The sequence below is a fragment of the Cebus imitator genome, unplaced genomic scaffold (genome assembly GCF_001604975.1).
Source record: "Cebus imitator isolate Cc_AM_T3 unplaced genomic scaffold, Cebus_imitator-1.0 Scaffold78, whole genome shotgun sequence".
NCBI lineage: Eukaryota > Metazoa > Chordata > Mammalia > Primates > Cebidae > Cebus > Cebus imitator.
Window position 1 is genome coordinate 2,543,461 of NW_016107393.1, and position 18,130 is coordinate 2,561,590.

Here is an 18,130-nt window from a genome sequence, read left to right on the forward strand (position 1 = left end):
AAAAAAAAAAAAAAAAAAAAAAGGGGGTCTGAGGCAGGGAGCCAGGTGATCAGCCGGCCCCACACCCACAAAAAAACAGCAATCTTAAACGCTCTGTATTGAGAGTTTCACAGCAAGCACTGCTGAACCTGGGACGGTCCAGCTCTGTGGGGAAGGGGTGTCCGCCATTACCAAGGCCATCCACCACTACCGAAGTAGTACACCATTGCTGAGGCAGCCCACCATTGCCGAGGCAGCCCGCCACTACAGAGAGAGTCCACCTTTACAGAGGTGGGCTGCCACTGCCAAGGCAGTTCTAACTATCCATGTATAAACAGGACTGCAGGGAAGTTCACACGGCAGCTGGGCAGAGCCCACAGCAGTTCAGCAAAGCCTCTGCAGGCAGACTGTGACTAGGCTGCCTCTTTGCTGGGCAGGGCAGCCCTGAAAAAAGGCAGCAGCATGACAGAAACTTATAAATAAAGCCCTAACTACCCGGGAGAGAGCACCTGGGGAACAAAAAAAGGGCATTTATGAGTTCTGCTGCAGCAGACTTTTAAACGTACTTGCCCAGCAGCTCTGAATGAACAACGGAGCTCACAGCTCAGCACTTGAGCTCCTATAAAGGACAGTCTGTCTCCTCAAGCAGCTCCCTAACCCCTGTATATCCAAAGAGTCACCTCATAAAGGAGAGCTCACGCTGACATCTGGTGGGTATCCTTCTGGGACAAAGATAGCAGAAGAAGAAACTGGCAGCAACCCTTACTGTTGTACAGCCATTGCAGGTGATCCCCAGGCAAGCAGGGCCTGGAGTGGACCTCAGCAGTCCTACAGCAGAGGGGCCTGTTAAAAGGAAAACTAAAAAACAGAAAGAAATAACTTCCTCATCAACAAACTGGATGTCCACTCTGAAACCTAATCTGAAAGTCAACAACTACAAAGATGACAGGTGGATAATTCCACAAAGATGGGAAGAAACCAGCACAACAAGGATGAAAACACCTGAAACCAGAACACCTCCCTCCTACAAGGGATCACAACTCATCACCAGCAAGGGAACAAGGCTGGATGGAGAATGAGTGTGATGAATTGGCAGAAACAGGCTTCAGAAGGTGGGGAACAGGAAACTTCTCCGAGCTAAAAGAACATGTTCTAACCCAATGCAAAGAAACTAAGAACCGTGAAAAAAGATTTGATGAAATGCTAACAAGAATGGACAAAATAGAAAGGAATATAAGTGAATTGATGGGGCTGAAAAACACAACACGAGAACTTCGTGAAGCATACACAAGTTACAACAGCCAAAATGACAGAGGTCGAAGATCAAGTCAAAGAAATAAAATGAGAAGGCAACATTAGACAAAAAAGGGTAAAAAGGAATGAATAAAGTCTCCAAGAAATATGGNGAGAACTTCGTGAAGCATACACAAGTTACAACAGAAAAGATATCAGAGGTCGAAGATCAAGTCAAAGAAATAAAATGAGAAGGCAACATTAGACAAAAAAGGGTAAAAAGGAATGAATAAAGTCTCCAAGAAATATGGGACTGTGTGAAAAGACTTAATCTACGTTTGATAGGTGTAACTGAATGTGATGGAGAGAATGAATCCAAGTTGGAAAATACTCTTCAGGATATTATCCAGGAAAACTTCCTCAACCTAGCAAGGCAAGCCAATATTCAAGTCAAAGAAATACAGAGAACACCACAAAGACATTCCTCAAGGAGAGCAACCCCAAGGCACATAATCATCAGATTCACCAGGGTTGAAATGAAATGAAGGAGAAAATGCTAAGGGCAGCCAGAGAAAAAGGTCGGGTTACCCACAAAAGGAAGCCCATCAGACTCACAGCACATCTCTCAGCAGAAACCCTACAGCCAGAAGAGACTGGGGGCCAATATTCAACATCCTTAAAGAACTTTCAACCCAGAATGTCATAACCAGCCAAACTAAGCTTCATAAGTGAAGGAGAAATAAAATCTTTATGAACAAGCAAATATTCAGAGATTTCATCACCACTAGGCCTGCCTTACAAAAGCTCCTGAAAGCAGCACTAAAGATAGAAAGGAACAACCAGTACCAGCCACTCCAAAAACATACCAAATGGTAAAGTACACTGACAGAATGAAGAAACTGCAACTAATGGGCAAAACAGTCAGCTAGCATCAAAATGGGAGGATCAAATTCACACATAACAATATTAACCCTAAATGTAAATGGGCCACAAACCCCAATTAAAAGACACAGACTGGCAAATTGGATAAAAGGTCAAAACCCATCTGTGTGCTGTTTCCAGGAAACCCATCTCACGTGCAAGGATACACAAAGGTTCAAAATAAAGGGATGGAGGAAGACTTACCAAACAAATGGAGAGCAAAAAAAAAGCAGGAGTTGCAATTCTCATCTGTGATAAAATAGACTTTAAACCAACAAAGATCAAAAGAGACAAAGAAGGACATTACATAATGGAAAAATTATCCATGCTATAAGAGGAGCTAACGATCCTAAATACATACCACCCAGTACAGGAGCACCCAGATACATAAAGCAAGTTCTTATGACCTACAAAGAGACTTAGACTCTCACACAATAATAGTGGGAGACTTTAACACCCCATTGTCAATACTAGAGAGATCAATGAGACAGAAAATTAACAAGGATATCCAGGACTTGAACTCATACCTGGAACAAGCAAACCTAATAGACATTTACAGAACTCTCTACCCCAAATCCACAAAATATACATTCTTCTCAGCACCACATCACACCTACTCTAAAACTGACCACATAATTGGAAGTAAATCACTCCTCAGCAAATGCAAAAGAACAGAAATCATAACATTCTCACAGACCACCGTGCAATCAAGTTAGAACACAGAATTCAGAAACTAACTCAGAACCGCACATCTTCATGGAAACTGAACAACTAGCTCTTGAATGTTGACTGGATAAACAATGAAATGAAAGCAGAAATACAGTTGTTCTTTGAAACCAATGAGAATGAAGACACAACATACCAGAATCTTGGGCACATTTAAAGCAGTGTCTAGAGGAAAATATATAGCAATAAATGCCCACATGAGAAGCAAGGAAAGATCTAAAATCGACACCCTATAGTCAAAATTGAAAGAGCTAGAGGAGCAAAATAAAAAAAAAAACCTAAAACTCAAAACCTAGCAGAAGACAAGAAATAACTAACATCAGAGTAGAACTGAAGGAGGTAAAGACACAAAAAAACCCTTCAAAAAATCAATAAACCCAGGAGCTGGTTCTTTGAAAAGATCAACAAAATAGACCACTAGCCAGATTAATAAAAAAGAATAATCAAATAGATGCAATAAAAAATGATAAAGGTGATATAATCACAGATTCCACAGAAATGCCAACCATCATCAAAGATTATTACAAACAACTCTATGCACATAAACTAGTAAAGCTGGAAGAAATGGATAAATTCCTGGACACTTGCATCCTCCCAAGCCCAAACCAGGAAGAAGTCGAAATCCAGAATAGACCAATAACAAGGGCAGAAGTGGAGGCAGCAATTAAGAGTCTACCACCCAAAAAAAGCCCAGGTCCAGATGGGTTCACAGCCGAATTCTACCAGACATACAAAGAGGAGCTGGTACCATTCCTTCTGAAACTATTCCAAATAATCCAAAAAGAGGGAATCCTTCCCAAATCATTTTATGAAACCAACATCATCCTGATACCAACACCTAGCAGAGACTCAACAAGAAAAGAAAACTTTAGGCCAATATCCATGACGAACACAGATGCAAAAATCTTCAATAAAATATTGGCAATCCTATTGCAACAGCACATCAAAAAGCTTATCCACCATGATCAAGTAGGCTTCATTCCAGGGATGCAAGGCTGGTTCAACATATGCAAGTCGATAAACGTAATTCACCACATAAACAGAACCAAAGACAAAAACCACATGATTATCTCAATTGATGCAGAGAAGGCCTTTGACAAAATTCAACAGCCCTTTATGCTAAAAACCCTCAATAAACTAGGTATTGATGGAACGTATCTCAAAATAATAAAAGCTATTTATGACAAACCAACAGCCAATATCATACTGAATGGACAAAAACTGGAAGCATTCCCTCTTAAATCTGGCACTAGACAAGGATGCCCTCTCTCACCACTCCTATTCAATATAGTATTGGAAGTTCCAGCCAAAGCAATCAGACAAGAAAAATAAATATCAGGTATTCAAATAGGAAAGGAGGAAGTTAAATTGTCTCTATTTGCAGATGACATGATTGTATACTTAGAAGACCCCATCGTCTCAGCCGAAAATCTCCTGAAACTGATAAACAACTTCAGCAAAGTCTCAGGATACAAAATCAATATATAAAAATCACAAGCATTCTATACACCAATAACAGACTTAAAGAGAGCCAAATCAAGAACGAACTGCCATTCACAATTGCTACAAAGAGAATAAAATATCTAGGAATACAACAAAACAGGAAACATAAAGGACCTCTTCAAGGAGAACTACAAACCAGTGCTCAAGGAAATAAGAGAGGACACAAACAGATGGAGAAACATTCCATGTTCATGGTTAGGAAGAATCAATATTGGAAAATAGCCATACTGCCCAAAGTAATTTACAGATTTAATGCTAACCCCATCAAGCTACCAATGACCTTCTTCACAGAATTGGAAAAAACCACTTTAAACTTTCATATGGAACCAAAACAGAGCCCACATAGCCAAGTCAATTCTAAGCAAAAAAAAAAAAAACAAAGCTGGAGGCATCATACTACCAGACTTCAAACTATACTACAAGGCTACAATAATCAAAACAGCATGGTACTGGTACCAAAACAGAGATATAGACCAATGAAACAGAACAGAGGCCTCGGAGGCAACACCACACATCTACAACCATCTGATCTTTGACAAAACTGGCAAAAACAAGCAATGGGAAAAGGATTCCCTGTTTAATAAATGGTGTTGGGAAAACTGGCTGGCCATGTGTAGAAAGCAGAAACTGGACCCCTTCCTGACATCTTACACTAACATTAACTCCTGTGGACTAAAGACTTAAATATAAGACCTAACACCATAAAAATTCTAGAAGAAAACCTAGGCAAAACCATTCAGGACATAGGCATAGGCAAAGACTTCATGACCAAAACACCAAAAGCCTTGGCAACAAAAGCCAAAATAGACAAATAGGACCTAATCAAACTCTACAGCTTCTCCACAGCAAAAGAAACAGTCATTAGAGTGAATCGGCAACCAACAGAGTGGGAAAAAATTTTTGCAATCTATCCATCTGACAAAGGGCTAATATCCAGAATCTACAGAGAACTAAAACAGGTTTACAAGAAAAAACCATATTCAAATGGGTGAAGGATATTAACAGATACTTTACAAAAGAAGACATACATGAGGCCAACAAACATATGGAAAAGAAAGCTCATCATCACTGGTCATTAGAGAAATGCAAATCAAAACAACATTGAGATACCATCTCACACCAGTGAGAACGGTGATCATTAAAAAGTCTGGAGACAACAGATGCCAGAGAGAATGTGGAGAAATAGGAACACTTTTACACTGTTGGTGGGAGTGTAAATTTGTTCAACCATTGTGGAAGGCAGTGTGGCGATTCCTCAAGGACCTAGAAATAGAAATTCCATTTGACCCAGCAATCCCATTACTGGGTATATATCCAAAGCATTATAAATCATCCTACTATAAGGACACATGCACACAAATGTTCACTGCAGCACTGTTTACAATAGCAAAGACTTGGGACCAACCCAAATGCCCATCGATGATAGACTGGACAGGGAAAATGTGGCACATATATACCATGGAATACTATGCACCCATAACAAATGAGTTTGTGTCCTTTGTAGGGACATGGATGAACCTGGAAACCATCATTCTCAGCAAACTGACACAAGAACAGAAAATCAAACACCGCATGTTCTCCCTCATAGGTGGGTGTTGAACAATGAGAACACATGGACACAGGGAGGGGAGCATCACACACTTGGGTCTGTTGGGGGGAAACAGGGGAGGGACAGCGGGGGGTGGGGAGTTGGGGAGAGAGAGCATGGGGAGAAATGCCAGATATCGGTGATGGGGAGGAACACAGCAAATCACACTGCCATGTGTATACCTATGCAACAATCTTGCATGTTCTTCACATGTAACCCAAAACCTAAAATGCAATTAACTTTTTAGAATATTACTTTTTTTTTTTATCAGTGATGCTAGACACTGGGCAAGTGGTCACCGTTTGACAGTGAGGTAGTCGGGGAAGCAGTACTGTGACTACAAGAGGTAGGAGGGAGCTTCTGGGTGATGGTAATGTTCTGTTTTTTTTGAACAGTACACTGATTACACAGGTTTGTTCACTTTGTGAAATCTCACTGCACAGAATACTTGTGGTCTTATGTTTTCTATGTTAATAGTATACTTCATAATAAAAAAAATTCTCATTGTAACAATCAATGGATAAACAAGTTACAGCATTTTGTTATACTTTTATTTATCTTAATTAGGCCTATGTTAATCAAACATTGATCTGTGGAGTTCAACGACCAGCTGACAATGAGTTAACTATGACACTTCCCAACAAATGTACTTCATAATTCAGAAAGAAACTGCTTAATTCCTGACGTTCCTTGCAACATCTGTTCTACACATCAAGTTAGGTTTGCTAATACCTCAAAATGTATTCAACATTCCCTATATATAATCTTTTATTGTAAGAGATCAAAACAAAATTAGTTCCTTTTGGGTATGTAAGGCTTGGATACAATAAATTCTTACTATGAAGAGTAAGAAAAAGGTTCTATTGAAAATTTGTCCAAATAACACTATATATTTTATTATTTGTTTTTGGAATTAATGACCTTAATTCATTATAACAAATTCTAGAATAAATCTTTAAGCAACATATATAAAGAAGCATTTCACTTTTGTCCTTATTCTTATTTTTTAATGTCTCTACTTAAATTATAAAATCACAAGGTGCCATTTTAAAAATATGTGACAATTAACAGCAGTTGCCAAAGCAAAAATTTTCCCTTCCTGGCATGATGGAAGAGATTGAACTCATGATACTCCAAATAACAGAGGGCATATTCTGGACACCAGGCTTGGTCAGGAGAGAAAAGGTTTAAGGATAAGACTACCACAAGGTTCTGGATTTCTCTAATCACGGCTCTCCAGCACTGGTAAGGATTAAGAAAATTTCATTTGAACTCTCTAAGGCAATATATTATAACTAAACAAACTGTAACAATGGAACTAATATAAATATTGAAAAATAGATTAGTTATATAATTACATTACTAAAATTAACATTTTTAAAGATATATAATAAATACCACTTTATTATATTTTATTTACTTTATTACTTTATTATATTATTAATAAATATATATTATTAATAAATGTATTATTTACAATATATTACTTTATTATATTTTTTTTAATGAGAATACATTAAAAAAAGAAATGCAAACCTTTTCAGCATTTGAGTGAAATGCAATAGCCATTTCCAACCTATGTACTCTCTCTTCAGATGCTATTGTAAATTGTTTCCATACTCTGTTCAACCGAGGAAGTGTATCCCCAGATGATCGAGAAGTGCAGCGCAAAGATTGGCATAACACAACTGTAGCCTGTAGCAACTGCCTGCCGTAGTCATAAGTGCTCTAAAAAAGAAAAGTAAACATGAAATTATAATAAAAGAATTTTTAAGAGAAGGACAGGGAAAGTGTGCAGGAAGACTGTTGTTGCAATTAAGTGACACTACTAGAAATCAATACTAATCTAGTGGTACTACTACAAATTAGCTGTGTATAAACAATAAAGGGGAAGCAATATTTTTAGTTAGTTTATAGTAAGTTTCCTGGCCAGGCACAATGGCTCCTGCCTGTAATCCCAGCACTTTGGGAGGCTGAGGAGGGAAGATCGCTTGAAGGTAGGAGTTCAATACCAGCCTAGCCAACATAGCAAGATCCTGTCTCTAAAAAAATGAAAAAAATTAGTTGAGTGTGGCCACACTTGCCTGTATTCCCAGCTACTTTGGAGGCTGAGGCAGGAGGATCACTTGAGCCCAGGAGTTTGAGGATGCAGTGAGCTACCACTGTGCTACCACATTATATCCTGGGTAACAGAGCAAGGCCTTATCTTGAAAAAAATTTAATTTTTAATTAGAAAGTTTCTTTCTGTTAAATTTCCCCACTTTATTCTGTTTCCCCCATCTCAGTCTGCTAAATTTCACTGGCTAGAAAGAATGTCTGCTTATGAATTAAACTACTTTTAAAAGTAGGTGAAATTAGGCACTTCATATTCTACATAGGAAACTACACCTGTTACAACGTAAACACATTATTAGGAAAAATAAATTAAGATACTTTTCAGCCAGGTGCGGTGGCTCACCTCTATAATACTAGCACTTAGGGAGGCCAAGGTGGGTGGACCACTTGAGGTCAGGAGTTCGAGACCAGCCTGACTAACATGGTGAAACCCCATCTCTGCTAAAAATACAAAATGTAGCCGGGTGTGATGGCAGGTGCCTGTAATCCTAGCTACTCAGAGGAGAGGATGAAGCAGGAGAATTGCTTGAAGCTGGGAGGCAGAGGTTGCAGTGAGCCGAGATCACACCATTACATTCCAACCTGGGTGACAGAGTGAGACTCTGTCTCAAAAAAAAAAAAAAAAAAAAAAAAAAAAAAGGATACTTTTCATCACAAAAAAGTTCCGTATTATTATGCCAACCCTAGTAAGATGCAGCAAGTGAGGTTTCTTATTTACTGATATTAACTTCCATTTCATATTAACTTCTATTAATATCAGTAAGTTCATTTTGTTAATATGAGTAAATAAGTTCATTCTGTTAATATGAATGAACAGTTGGATTGCCTTAAAAATGCCATAATATATAACATAATTCAGAGGGACCATGTAGAACCTGTATTCAAGGAAACATAAACCCTCTCAAGTTTATGCAGGCTAGTTTTGATGCACCAGCTGACATTTTCTTAATTCTGTGATACTTCTGGAATAACAAAACTAACCTTCTTGGACTTGGAGGGTAAAGTTACATTATAATCATGCAGAAAGCTATTCAAACACTGAGCTTGTGGAAAAGGAAGATAACCAGTTTTGCACCTGTGCAACATCAACAAATTTTCTATGCTTTTCCAGCAAAACTTTCGTTTCTTGAGCATCATCGCCCAATCTGATGTGGGTCTTAAGCAGAGCATCCAGGAGTTCACTTAGCCATTCTACTGCCTAAACAAAAAGACATAACAATGAAGCTGGATTCAGAACTCTTTACTTACTGTACCAAAATGTCATATTTATATAGAGATTACTATCATGTGATTAATGAATCCGTTAATTATAACCTAGTCTTAAAAGCTTATTTCATTCAATGACAAACTACATTAATGACCTCTCCTACTCAAAATTCTTTAAATCTGAAGGCAAGACATACTAAAGAAAAGCATTCTTTTAAAATTAATATCACATCATAAGATCATGTATTTCTGTATATAGATCCATCAGGATTGCATTACAGATTTGTGTTACTACATAAAATCATAAATTTTCTCTAAAACTGAACTGATGTTCTCTGATGATAATGACAAAAGATATCAAATTGTTTATATGGTACTGAAAATTCTCTTGCAGGCTAAAATGCAATGAGCTGCACCAGATTTTATCCTGGATGTAACTGACAACCTAATCAACAATAATAAATAATAAATGATCCCAATCTCTAGCTCAACAGAGGATTTCATTGAGAAGATTAAGTTAAATGAGATCAATAAACTGGCTGGGAATACCAAAGTTTATTCTTCAATAGGATAAACTAGAATCTGACTTGAAGAATTTACTTTTTTAGAACCATGAAAAGTACACTTTTGTTTGTAGTTAAATGAAATCAATCTTCTAAGAAAAGCTAACTATATAATATAGCTGACTGGTCCTTACCTGGGCAGCGTCTTCTTCACATTTAAACAACTGCACCATCTGAAGCATCTTTAACCTTCGCACATCTACCATGTCTTCACATCTAATGAACCCAAACATAAATTTAACTCATCATTTCTGTTTTGTTGATTACTGTAACATCATCATTTGGCACATGTGTTTTATAGTACACTAAAATATTTAGTGCTACACAATGGAGAATGCAAGTATTTTGTATTATTTTGTAAGAATGTTAGGGATATCTCTATCAATGTTACATCAGAACCTCAAAATACCCTAATGATACTCAATAAAAAACCCTCTTAAGGACAGCATGGATTCTGCAAAACGTTAAAGGAAAATGTAATTACAATAGTACACTAACCCCCCCAAAAAAATCTCCATTGACATTTAATATTAAACAAGCTTCAAGGATAAAAGTATAATGTTTCTCAAATACAGGAAGATTTTTTTTGAGGCAAGGTGTCACTCAGTCACCTAGGATGGAGTGCAGTGGCACCATCATAGCTTACTATAACCTCAAACTCCAGGGCTTAACTGATCCTCACACCTCAGCCTCCCAATTAGCTGAGACTACAGGTGTGCACCACTATGCCCAGCTAAAGAAGTTTTGAAAAATTAATGCTTTTCATTATAGTACCTAAAATAATATTTAATTCTGATTTTTAAAAAAAATCCTCAATCTACACTCTTAAAAACTAGATGGAGGGCTTAAAGAAACAAAAACCTCTACTGACCTCTGGATGTAGAGAAACACAACTCAGATTATTTTTAAATCTCACTGTGGTCTGCCTGGATAACATACCAGTTAAAGTTTTAAGGCAACTTAACCTAATTTAACCCTGGTCCATTTCCTTTACTTCCATGCAATTCTGTGTACTGCAGGTGGGATGGGAGACTCTCACTGCTGTCTCAAATATCAGTAACAAGTTATCCAGCAGACACTGGGCTCCACTATACTTGATGTCCTTAAAGGTAGCTTAATAACAATACAGAAGTAAGCATCACAAGGCTTTTTTTAAAAAATAAAGATGCTCTCAATAAAATTTGTAACATTAAAATTCTACAATGGACTGAAAGGGAGTGATGATAATTATTTTTTAAATCTGAAACTAAAAAACAATGTAAACCACTTTAATGATGAAGATGGCATCATACATATACTGTATTCAGGTACTAGATAATGAGTGCTGGAGAAAATATACGATACGGTCTCTACTATCAGGATGCTGTCATTTGCAGAGATGTAATAAGTACTATTATAAAGCTATTTAAAATGTTTTATGGGAGTAGCAAGGAACAAGTGACTAACACGTCTTAGAAGTCCAAAAAGGCTTCCCAAAGTAACTATTCCTGAGTCTTAAAGAATATGTAGGAATTCACTGAGCAGAAAATGAGGGAAGAAGTATTCTTAGTCATGGATACATGAAACAGCATGATGCTTTGAGGAAGATAAATACAACTGTGTGATTTTATGGGAATGTTACAGAAGATAAAATTATGCAAGACTGGATTATAAAGGGTCTCCTACATTATTCCAAGATGACAAACTCCATCTGAGAAAACAGGAAGTCACTGAAGGAAGTTTTACACAATTGTACTTTATGAAGATTACTCTTACATACAAAAAGCTGGAGAGTAGCCAGGTCAGAGGCAGGTAAGAATTTAAGATATTGAACAGAAATGTTTGAGATTCAGAGACAGTGGAACTTGGACATCTGAATAAGCTATAAGGGATGAGAAAGATGAAGGATTTTAGGATAAATCTCAAGTTTGGTAGCCGATGGTAACTTTAGCCTAGATAGGAAGTTTAAAAAGGAGAGCAAGTTTTAGGGGAAAACAATTCCAGTCTGAACATACTAAGTGATATGGTTTGGATTTGGGTTTTGGACTTGTGTCCCACCCAAAATAACACCAAAATGTAACACCAATATTGGAGGAGGGGCCTGGTGGGACATGATTAGATCATGGGGACAGATTTCCCCCTTGCTGTTCTTGTGAAAGTGAGCGAGATCTCACAAGACCTGGTTGGTTAAAAGTACGTGACACTGCCCCCCTTCACTCTCTTCCTCCAGCCATGTAAGACATGCGGGCTTCCCCTCTGTCTCTCACCATGATTGAAAGTTTCCTGAGGCCTCCCCAGTCATGCTTCCTGTACAGCTCACAGAACCCTGGGTCAATTAAATATATTTTCTTCATAAATTACCCAGTCTCAGTGTTTTATAGCAATGTGACAGCAGACTAACACAGAAAACTGGTACTGGGAGTGGGGCACTGTTATAAAGATACCTGAAAATGTGGAACTGGGCAATGGGCAGAGGTTGGCACAGTTTGGAGGGTTCACAAGAAGACAGGAAGATGAGGGAAAGTTTGGAACTTCCTAGAGACTTGTTAAATTGTTGTGACCAGAATGCTAATAGTGATAGGGACAGTGAAGTCCAGGCTGAGAGGGTCTCAAAAAGATGAGGAATTTACTGGGAACTGGGGTGAAGGTCACTCTTGGTATGCGGCAGCAGAGAGAATGGCAGCATTGTAACCCTGCTCTAGGGATATGTGGAACTTTGAACTTGAGAGAGGTGATTTACGGTATCTAGTGGGAGAAATTTCTAAGCAGCAAAACACTCAAGACTTCACCTGGCTGCTTCTAGCAGCCTGTGCATATGTTTGTGAGCAAAAAGATGATCTGAGACTGGAACTTTTATTTAAAAGGAAAGCAGAGCATAAAAGTTTGGAAAATTTGTAGCCTAGCCACATGGCAGAAAAGAAAAACCCATTTCTGGGGGAGAGATTCAAGCTGGCTGCAGAAATTTGCATAAGTAAAGAGGAGCTGAATGTTCATAGCCAACAAAATGGAGAAAATGCCTGGAAGGCATTTCAGAAGACTTTGTGGTAGCCCCTCCCATCACAAGCCTGGATGCCTAAGACGGAAGAATCATTTGGCAGCCAGGCCCAGGGCCCCGCTGACCTGCACAACCTTGGGACACTGTTCCTTGTATCTCAGCTGTTCCAGCTCCAGCATGGCTAAAAGGACCCCAGACACAGCTCAGGCCACTGCTCCAGAGAGGGTGCAAGCCATAAGCCTTTGTGACTTCAATGTGGTGTTAATACTATGGGTGCACAAAGGGCAAGAGTTGAAGCTTGGGAGCTTCTGCCTAGATTTCAGAGAACGTATAGAAATGCCTGGATGTCCAGGCAGAAGTCTGCTGCCTCATGGAGAACCTCTACTAGGGCAGTGTGGAGGGGAAATGTGGGGTTGGACCCCCAAAAACAGAGTTCTGGGGCACTGTAGAGTGGTGAGAAGATGGCCAACATCCTTCAGACCCCAGCATGGCAAATCCACTGACAGCTTGCACCATGGACATGGAAAAGCTGTAGGCACTCTATGTCAGCCTGTGAAAGCAGACAAGAGGGCTGTACCCTGCAGGGACACAGGGATGGAGATGCTCAAGGCCTTAGGAGCTCAAGTCTTGCATCAATGTGGCCTGAATGTGAGACATGGAGTCAACGGAGATTATTCTAGGGCTTTAAGATTTAATGACTGCCCTGCTGGGTTTCGGACTTGCATGGGGCCTGTAGCCCCTTCGTTTTGGCCAAATTCTCCCTTTTGGAATGGGTATATTTACTCAGTGTCTATACCTCTATTGTATCTTGGAAGTAACTAACTTGTGTTTGATTTTGCAGGCTCATAGGTGGACAGGACTTGCCTTTTTTCAGATGAGACTACCAACTGTAGACATTCAAGTTAATGTTGAAATGCATTAAGACTTGGGGACTGGTTGAGAAGGGATGATTATATTTTTCTATGTGAGAATAACATCAGATTTGGGACAGACCAGGGGTGGAATAGTATGGTTTGGATTTGTGTCACCACTCAAATCTCATGTTGAACTGTAATCCCCAATGTTGGAAGAGGGATGATATGGTTTGTCTGTGCCCCCACCCAAATCTTATCTTGAATTGCAGTTCCCATAGTCTCCACATGTCATGGGAGGGACCGAGGGGGGTTAACTGAATCATAGCAGCAGTTACCTCCATGCTGTTCTCATGATGGTCAGTTCTCCTAAGATCGACTTGTGTTTCCCCCCTTTTCCCTCTGCACTTCTTGCTGCTGCCATGTGAAAAAGGACGTGTTTGTTTCCCCTTCCACCATGATCCCGTTTCTTGAGGTTCCCCAGCCCTGCAAAGCTGTGAGGTGAGTCAGTTAAACTTTCTCTTATAAATTACCCAGACTTGGGTATATCCTTATAGCAGTGTGAAAATGGACTAACACAAGGGGCCTTGTAGAAGGTGATTGGATCATGGTGGTGTATTTCCCTGTTGCTATTTTCATGTCAGTGAGTTCTCATGAGATCTGGTTGTTTAAAAGTGTGCAGCACCTCCCTCTTCCCTATCTTTCTCCAGCCAAGTAAGATGTGTCTGCTTCTTCCCCTTTGCCTTCCACCATTATTGGAAGTTTCCTGAGGTCTCTTCAGCCATGCATGCTTCCTGTACAGCCTATGGAAATGTAAGTCCATTAAGCCTTTTTTCTTTAAAAATTACCCAGTCTCAGGTAGTTCTTTATAGCAATGCTAGAATGGACTAATACACCAGGTTTCAGCAGTACATGGGGGCATCCAGCAGGCAACACTAAGGAGGCAACTGGATTTTTGGGTCTACAGCATGTGAGAGGGTCTTGGTGAGAGCTGTAACTAACTACTAAAGCATGATCTATTAAAGAAAAGTCATTCAAGTAGTCAGAATGTCCAGGGAGACCATATAAAGGTTGGAATCTGGCCTCAGAACAAACCTTGGAAGCAGTAACTTTAGCTAGTGGCCAAGAAACCAGTGACAAAAACCAAGAAGAAACAGAGAAGGATCATTAGTGTGTTTTCAAGAAAGACAAGGTTATCAGGAAGTTTCAAAATGAAAGAAAAGTCAGTCGTGCCTAACACTAATCACAGTTGAGCAAGTCAGGACTAAAAGTATTCCTGGGATTTCAAGTAAGATCCAGCATTCATTACATTGATAATGCCAGTAAGAGCCACACTGAAATAGTGAGGGTAGAAGCCAGACTGAAAAGCGTTGAAAATAAATTGGAGGGAGTGGGGAAGTAGTATGAACGTACAGTAAACCTATCCAAATGACTTAGCTGTGAGGAAGAAGAGCACTAACGCTAAAAGACAAAGAGCTGAAGAGGAAGACACATCCATGTGTGTGATGATTAATTTTAAAATAGGAGAAATTTAAGCATTTAAGTGAAGGGCAGGAATCAGAGTAGAGAATGGGAGTTGATGGAGTTAGGAGTCAGGAGGTGGATTAGAATCAGAGCCTAAATGGAAGATCAGCTTTGGTAACAGTAGAGCGCTATTATCCTCTGTGGAGAGAGAATAATGAGAAGTTTGTTGATATGAGGGAAGAAATTTCTGCCTCATGACTGTTTTCTCTGTGATATAGAAGCAGCTTTCTGTAAAGTTTTGTTGATGATCTCAAAATTTTCAAGTGTGAAAAATGTCATATAACCATGCCAGTTTGTATATACTGCATAGATGATTTTAATCCTTTACTTTGCAATACTTTATAGTTGCTTTTGCAAAGTGAGTTTTCCAGTAATCTTTTAAATTCCTAGTTTTATAGCAAATGAAACTAAACATCACTAGTCTACTGTTAAATCCTCCTACAGCAAATATAAGAACAATGAATGTGTGACATTTTGTAAGTTTAGATGAAGAAATAGATCAATATATATGACAAGTTTAACAGCAACTCTAAACTAAATGAAATTTAAAAAGCAAAATTCTTCAGAAAGTTTTTAAAGGAGAACAGAGCCACGGACTACATTGAGGATATAGAATATGAAGTACTTGAGTATAACTGAAATTTTTACAACCCAGTAAAAAAGGGAAAAGGTACCTAATAATTGAATAAATTATTACTATTTGTTAGTAAAATTATAACAATAATTACATTCAACAAAAACCTACTGTATGTCTACTATAGAACACTTAAGAACTTTTTGTCTGTAAACAAAATAAATTTATATAACTTTTCATTTTAATTAATATTATGCTATTTTGGTAAAAATTAACAGTCAAACTTTGCCTTTGTTTTCTAAGTTGCATATCTTCCATCACTCCTTGTATGTGGTCCACATTTTCTTTATTTTCAATGGTTACATCCTTTCCATAGGCCCAGGATGCCTGATTGGAGATCTGATCCAGGAGACCTTGACCTTTTTCACGTAAACCTTGCAATCCCACATCTAAAATAAAAGTTACTAGATTTAATCTCTTACACAACTAAGGTGCTTTCCCTCCCTCAAACAAATCATCTCATCAGATATTGTATTTGGATCCCAAGTATAGGAGAGCTTTGTACATTAAGCCATCTTGGGATGGAATCCAAAGACTCTATCCTATGAACATCTCAAGCAGTAAGACCCTTTAAATGTGACTCGAACGGGTGCTCTCTCTCATGTTAAATTCTCCCTAAAGGGAATTTTGAAAACCTGCATTTCCATAGATAATAATTACTTTAAAAAAATGAAAGCAGAAGAAAAGTATGAAAATTTATATTTCTAATAGAAAAAAATTTTATATTTTTTCTTCCTGCATTTATGCTAACTTTTAGAAGAACAAGGCAAATATGTTGTTTAAAAAAGCCCATAACCCTTGCAAGATTTTGAGACACTCCAGCAATGTATTATCAGTGTCAAAGGATGTTGAACATTGTGACTAAGGTACAGTCTAGCTTTTATACCATAGGAAGCAACAATTAGGGTATATTTACAATTCTCTAAATTAGATGTGTAAAGGAACTTTTTGTTTAAGATTGTGGCTGAAGAAAACTTCTAATATTTTTAAATAAAATTCATTTGTCATATCAAATACTAAATATGCATTATGCATATCATCTGCTAAAAGAACAAAGGCTGGCTGGGTATGGTGGCTCATGCCTGTAATCTCAGCATTTTGGGAGGCCAAGGTGGGCAGATCACCTGAGATCAGGAGCTCGAGACCAGCCTGACCAACATAGTAAAACCCCATCTCTACTAAAACTGCCAATACAAAAATTAGTAGGGGTGTGGTGGCAGACACCCGTGATCCCAGTTACTTGGGAAGCTAAGGCGGAGGTTGCAGTGAGCCAAGATTGCACCACTACACTCAAGCCTGGGCAACAGAACAAGACTCTGTCTCAAAAAATAAATAAAATAAAAATAACAAAAGCTATAACTAAGTAGAATGTCAGTACAAGCATGATTTTTCTAACCAATTCCCTAAAGCAGTTTTCAATAATTAATTAATTTGGTTTAGTCTTGTGTAACCACTTTCTACTAGTTCTCTGCCTTAGGTTCCTGTTTTCTCTCTTCCATTGCCATTTCCCCTTTTGTTCCCTTTTTGTCCCCCTTGATATGACTCCCCACCTTTCCATTTTCACATCCTAACCTTTTAGGAAAGCTCACTGTGTTCCCTGCTGTAGAAAAATTTTAAAGGCCTTGATGTCAAATGACAGAACTAGCTTAATATAACTAGACCCCTTAATGTAACTGGACCCCCACTTCTTGGAGAGTGGGTAATCTGGCAATATTCTCAGTTTAGAGAGACAAGAACCAAAAAACCAAACCAATTACTGTTTTCACAAGGTTAGGATAAAGCAACAACAAAAATCATTGCATAAACACGATTTTGGGCATACAGGGTTTACCACAGAACACTTTACAGCTAATTACAGTTTATGCATGCACTACAAATAACTGTTCATAGTATATGCAAGACACAGCACCTGTAGATTGCTAGTCACTCCTCCCTTCACTGGGCCTTTACCCTGGCTGGGTAAACAGGCCAGGGTTAAGGCCCAGTGAAGGGAGGAATGACTAGCAATAAAAAATAAAATTTTCAGCATAAATTATAACCCCCTCAAGGGAATAAAACCTTTTTATACGATTTTTCTGTTTCCTGAAAATAGTAATGATTAGTTCAGTATAAGTTGACTTAATTGTCTAACCATGGTAATGATATTTTAAAAAAAAAAAAAAAAACCTTATGTTTCAGCATTTTTAAAATCTGCTTACCAACACTTTTCAGCTTCTCTTCAAGCAGTTTTAAAGTTTGCTGAATCGATGCTCCATCAGCTGGTGCTACATCTACGCACAACATCCCTAATAAGCCATCCAACTGCTGAGACAA

General features: G+C 38.4%; 1 protein-coding gene across 1 annotated transcript in view; it reads right to left on the reverse strand.

The window, feature by feature from the left end:
• The window catches only part of SESTD1 (SEC14 and spectrin domain containing 1), a 147,517-nt gene that overhangs the window by 11,193 nt on the left and 118,194 nt on the right, over window positions 1–18,130 (reverse strand). Inside the window, exons 11-15 of the mRNA XM_037740057.1 lie at window positions 18,016–18,130; window positions 16,047–16,206; window positions 9,969–10,050; window positions 9,141–9,263; window positions 7,487–7,678 (exon numbers count right to left, since the gene is read on the reverse strand). Coding sequence (XP_037595985.1) covers window positions 7,487–7,678; window positions 9,141–9,263; window positions 9,969–10,050; window positions 16,047–16,206; window positions 18,016–18,130 — 672 coding nt within the window. The remainder of the gene's footprint in view (window positions 1–7,486; window positions 7,679–9,140; window positions 9,264–9,968; window positions 10,051–16,046; window positions 16,207–18,015) is intronic.